The sequence below is a fragment of the Xenopus laevis genome, chromosome 6L (genome assembly GCF_017654675.1).
Source record: "Xenopus laevis strain J_2021 chromosome 6L, Xenopus_laevis_v10.1, whole genome shotgun sequence".
Classification (NCBI taxonomy): domain Eukaryota; kingdom Metazoa; phylum Chordata; class Amphibia; order Anura; family Pipidae; genus Xenopus; species Xenopus laevis.
Genome location: NC_054381.1, coordinates 94462455 through 94468454, shown reverse-complemented (window position 1 = coordinate 94468454; position 6000 = coordinate 94462455). Strand labels below are relative to the sequence as shown.

The following is a 6000-nucleotide window of genomic DNA, read 5'->3' as shown; positions in this document are numbered from 1 at the left end:
ATTCATCTAGGTCTGGCATGGGGCAGAGAGATTGGCAAATTGCTAACGTGCTGCTGATATTCCAAAGAGGTCCCGTTCACCGCCTATAATTTATAAACCTGTTATTTTGTCATCACTGGTACGAAATCTTTTGGAAGGATGATGAGGTCAGGTACTTCACTACATTGCAAATCACAGTATACTGCATGGATTTATGTGTAATGGATCATGACAGATGACTTTACTTGCCGTAGGAGGTGAGCAGGAACCCAGACTTGGGATGGCAGCGCATGGGATCTACTTAGACTTTGCTTAAGCATTTGATACAATACCACACAAAACTGGCTGATTGATAGTGGTGTTAAATTGAACCTTTGTTGGTAGAGTTACTGTAGTGGTCTGTCCTTGGTCTTATGGTTTTTTTAATGACCTGGAGGGGGACAGTGAAAGCAGTCTGATGATACTAAATTGTGCATAAGTTGTATGCAGGAAGCTGCCACTAGGCACTAAATTGGAAAATTTGGCATCAAACTGGCAAATGAGAGTGCAGGGTTATGCACTTTGGTAGAAATAACATAACCTAACACTCTACAGTTAACGCATCAGCTATTTGTTAGTAAATACTACATAGCTCTCCTCCCTGACTCAACTTTTAACTTTTTAAATGGGAACTCTGGCTTCCTAACCAAAATTTGATAAAGAGGCCCACATAACACTGAAACCCCTAATATATCCATCACGGTTACCTGTTTCTCCATAAAGTATGAATCCATGCTGAAATCCAGATTTTAACAGTTCTTTTTCTGCATCATTTGTAATCTTGGCAGGTAAGGAGGGACTAAACACTGATGTTACAAATTGTAACAACTTCTCCACAGCTTAGAGACAGCATGCAGGAACTACATAACCCACAATGCATTGCACTGTGATGTTCCTCATTGAAATCACGTGTGCAGGGAATTGTGAGGTTTGGAGGATGCAGGCTGTTGGTACAAAGTAACAGTAGTCAGCCAGCTCAGCAATGTAGTCCGATAGATCAGCAGGAGAGCAGGGGGCTAGGCTTAGGGAACTGTTCCAAACCATTAAAAGTCTGCATATTTTTTAACTAATGTATTTTTCAAAGTTGCTTGAAATTATGTTTACTTTTCAAAAAGCTTAAATTATTTTGTGTGGAATTCTTTAATTTTTCATTTCTGGGCACACATTTTTCTTATTTTTTTTTTATTCATCAAGGATGGGACTTTTACACTATATAATGGGTGGGTGCAACTTTGATGGGTCATTTTTTTTGATTATTCTCTAAAGAAAAGTCCCTTGAGTGAATGTGATTTGTGGTGCAGAAAGCACCAAAGACCCCTTGACTAGAGGAACAAAATGTTTATTTGAAGATAGTGAGGTTGTGAAATGTACTGCCAGATGATGTTGTGATGGCAGATTCTGTTAATGCCTTTAAGAGGGGCTTAGATGATTTCTTGGGTAAGCATACTATCCAAGGCTATTGTGATGCTGAAATCTACAATTAGCATAGATATTTCTATATACATTTTATGTTAGTGTATGGATGTGTCGGTTTTAGTTTGTGTTTGTATGAGCACTGCGGTTGGATTTGAACTTCTTTTTCCAACCCAGCTTAACTAAGTAATCAACTATGTAACTGCTTCTTTGTCTTTTGATATTTCATTCGCATCTCTGCTCTTTTCAAGAATATTCCCTCACCGTTAGGGTTATCATCAAGAAGACAAAAATCTAACTGCCATGTTCAGCTACTCCCCTTCCTATGATGTCACACTGCTTCACACTGTTCAATTAGCACTAAGCATCTCTTTAAAGATGCAAGCACATCATAAGGGGAATGCAGAAACATGACCGCAATGGTAAAAACATATTGAAGAGTGGTTGCTGCCAAACCCCATTAGCTGTAGCTAGGTGGCAATTCTATGCCAAATGTTATTTGAATTTTATAGATTCTTGCAAACACTTTTAAAAGGAAACCTCTGGGTCTGTTCTACACCATATGTGGAGCACCTTTGGTTTGGAGCTTCATGAGGATTTAATTATTGTGCTTAATTAAGAAGATGGACTATTCAGTAGATCTTGCAGAACAAATACAAGAGATTTCTTCACTGCGGTCAAGTGGTATGTGATATTAACCATGGATGCAGCATGGCTGGGTGACCATTGTTTTGGGTTCTTTTATCAGTGGGGATGGAGCCCTCAAGAGCATAATAATTTTTCAGATTTACTGAAGCTAAAGGCAGTCTTCTGTGCTCTGAAAGCTTTCATGCCCTGTCTAGTAAGCAAGTCGGTTCTGTTACGCACAAAGTCAGTCGGATTTGATGTCCACAAACTCCCAACCTTCTTCTTTCTTAGAGGAAAACATGGTGCTCTAAGGCTGTATGCTCCCCTTTTTCCCTGCGATTTCAGTCTAGCGTAGGTATTTCACCATTTCCTGTGCTTGCTCAAGTTTTAAAGATAATTCAGTGAATTCTGTACCGTCAAACTGATTGCTCCAGAGTGACTGGCAGATCCAACTCAGTTGTTAATAAAGAGTCCAGTCTATTTCAGATCAGATGTGATTCAGTTCTTAACCATGCACAATTGCAAAAAAAAAAAAAAAGAACGGGAACTGTCACCATATTTGTTTGATATTCTTCTTAATGATATTAAACGGTCTGTGAGAGCTATCTGTACAAGAGTTGACAAATGTTTTACTTCCTGGTGTGGTACACACAATTTATTACCTCTGTCAGTTCCTGTTGTGTTATTATTAGACTTTCTGCATCAAAGGTTTCTGGCTACTACTTCTTTCAAGTTATGCTACAAGTAGGAGCTTTAGATTTTTGGAGGGCTAGGGGCTTTGCTGTAGGCTAGTTTTATTGTATGGTTTTGAGACCAGGATGACTCAGTGGAATCATGTTCTGGTTCTCTTTTCTCCTAACCCCTTTGAACCCCTAGCAGAAAACTCAAAATTTAAGACTATCAAAACAAAGAATTATGAATGATATTGCAAATTTCTGTCCTCCATTTACCATCTTTCTTTGTAACCAAGATGGATTCTCTGTTTTATCACAGTCAGAATGTTCAAGCTGCCCACCTAATGTTCCAACCCTTTCATTAAAAAAGTCTACTGACTTTAGATGTCTAAAGATTGTAATTGTCTTACCTTTCTGCAGTCAAGAACATCCACAAATTGTATTTTATATTCATTGAGTTTGCAAAAAGTTGTTCAAAAGTTTCACAGCCAACTACTTTAAGATGAATTGCCCTACAAACCTTCAGGAGTTAGCTACTCCTTTGGAACTGAAGACTCATTATAAGGCTCTTAATTTCATGATTATAGGTTAGATATGAAAGTGGAAGTGACTGTAATGTGTTGCCAGGAGATGTAAATTTCCTATACTTCTGTCTTTAAAGCAAAATGGCTTTGGCTTGTGTAGTGGTTTTCCCTTGGGTATTGCTGTGGAAAAAACACTGGAAGTGATAAACATTTTAATCTTCAGTCAGAGAGCTATGAATGTGACTAACAATCTTTCTATATTGTGCTGAGACAGAAGGAAAAATTTACTTTTTCACCTAGTGTTCAGTTTTCATTTTTTTTTACTAAATACAATGATTGCTTCTCGTGATTAGTTGATAGTAAAGCAGTAAAGGATGCCTGATGGAGCTTGAATGTGGTTCAAAAACTATTTGCCAATGTCAAAGAGTCAGTTATATGTATACCGGTGTGAGATCTGTTATCCAGAAACCCATTATCCAGAAAGCTCTGAATTATGGAAAGGCTGTCTCCCATAGACTCTATTTTATCCAAATAATCCAAATTTTTAAAAATGATAACCCTTTTCTCTGTAATAATAAAACAGTACCATGTACTTGATCTAAGATAAGATATAATTAAACCTTATTGGATGCAAACCCAGCCTATTGGGTTTATTTAATGTTTACATGATTTTCTATTAGACTCAAAGATCCATTTTCCGGAAAACCAGGTCCCAAGCATTCTGAATAACAGATCCCATAACTGTATGTTTTGAGTTGATACAAATGTTGCCTGTTCTGAGGAAAGTGCATTCAATTCAATGGCTGCAGCATCTGAGATATTTGAATATTAAATCAAAAAAAACTCTTCCCTCAGGTCAGAATGGGCAACAGTTAATCAATTTAAAACATTTATATACATAATTTTTTCTGTTATGAGAAAGAAAGGAGTCTTGTTATTGCATACCTAAATTTAAAGAAAAATGGATGATTATGGAGGAACAACCGTTTCACCCCCTACCAAAGAAACATTTGAATACAAGGCAAAGGGGCAGGCCTTATGCATATGACACCATATAGTAATTATCTTGCTCCATAGAAAATATAGGAGATTTAGCACCAGTGAGTTATTCTTCCTATTTAATTTTCACCTCATCTCCTAGAGCAAACTTAATATTCTGGCCAAAATGTAAAATAAATATATTCTTTGCTTATTAGTCTCCTTTTCTAATATAATCAGAGATTAAGATATTTCAAGATTAAATATGTAAACCATTTGTAATTGTATAATCTTTATTGTTGTTGCTATGTTTTAAACCTTATGGCATGGTAGCAAATTTCACTGTTCTGCCCTTTCAGGGGTCTCAAATTGAGCATTCCAGAGTGATCCCCAACCGACTACACCAGTGTCTGCCATAGGAAGCATATTTTCCATTCATGTTAATTCAAAACAGCTGCAGGAGGGAGAGGAAATTATGGCTGCTTTAGTGTCACAAGCCTTTGACTTGATGGGTGGCATCAAAAACTAAAAAGAACATTCCTTAACTTGTCATGGAGGTCCTGTAAGAGAAGTTGCACAATGCTCTTTCCCATAGTGAATAATGATAAATCTGGATTTCTATTGGGAAGAGAGAGAATGTGTTTTATTATTAAAAGAAAGAGTAAACCAGTTGTTCTCTTTAATGATGGTCCAAGGTTTGAAGTATCAGTTACATATAGCATGTAAAAAATCCAGAAACATAAAATAATGGTGCTAAAGAGGGATCAAATGACCTCTGCTGCACGAAGCAGGCATCAAAGTAGTGAGCAATACAGGATCCAGAAGGCCATGCCCAGGCTGTGTCCCCATGCAGTTTACAATGGATCTCAATATCACCATTCTTCATGGGAGCTTTGATTGCTGTTTAGGCACAGTGCCAGCTCTAATCCTGGCCTTTAAAAGGTTTTCAAGATTGATGACTAGTGATGATAAAAATCTATGAGATGGGTAAAGTCAAAATGCACCATGGAGCCTATATATTGTTTCCAGGCCCAGTATGCGTTATGTAGGCTGATTCTGCCCTGTATAATGATGATTTCCTAATATTCTAAACCAAGCAGTGATAGTAGAAAGTCTGGAAGTGAGCTATTTACAGCTAAGTACTATCTCAAGCCAGCTTACAAATGATTTTTGGAATTACAGAACAGATCTATTTTTTTTGAGAATATAGCATACCCCCTGCCTGAGATCTGGGCCACCAAAGTAGCTAACGGGTTAATAGTTATAACACACATATATATATATATATATATTAGCTTTTAAGAAAGTGAAGCACAGCTTGATCCAAGCTATTTTATGGATAGAAATTTTGGAAGATTCTCTTTTTTCATATTGTCCATCCTTGTGAAGGAATCCATATCTCATGGAAATGAAAAATACGTTTATGTGGAATCCGTCTCTCGTATTTTCTCCCGTATTTTAAATAAACCAGTTTCAGGATACAGTTCCTCCCTTTGTCTCCACATAAATTTGCGGCCTAAATGCAATCAGATGTCTTTGCAAATGTCTGTTGGACTTCTCCTAATGACAACCACACGCTCTTACCACCATATTCCTATATTTTTTTAAGATGACATTGGAATTGTCGTCAAAGTAAAGAACTGAGATGGCGTTCAGCTTGGTGGGTGCACAGCATGGCTTTGGGACATAGTCTGGATTCATAAGATGCACCTATTAAAGCAAATACAAAGAGTTACCAAGAGTTAAGTGACTTTTAAAGGGTCATA

The 6000-nt window shown here is 37.2% G+C and overlaps 1 protein-coding gene across 1 annotated transcript in view; it reads right to left on the bottom strand.

Moving 5' to 3' along the window:
• Positions 1 to 4859: 4859 nt before the first annotated feature.
• Positions 4860 to 6000, bottom strand: part of bmp6.L (bone morphogenetic protein 6 L homeolog) — an 84847-nt gene continuing 83706 nt past the window's right edge. Inside the window, exon 7 of the mRNA XM_018267784.2 lies at positions 4860 to 5944. Within this exon, the coding sequence (XP_018123273.1) occupies positions 5795 to 5944 (150 nt within the window). The 3' untranslated portion in view covers positions 4860 to 5794. The remainder of the gene's footprint in view (positions 5945 to 6000) is intronic.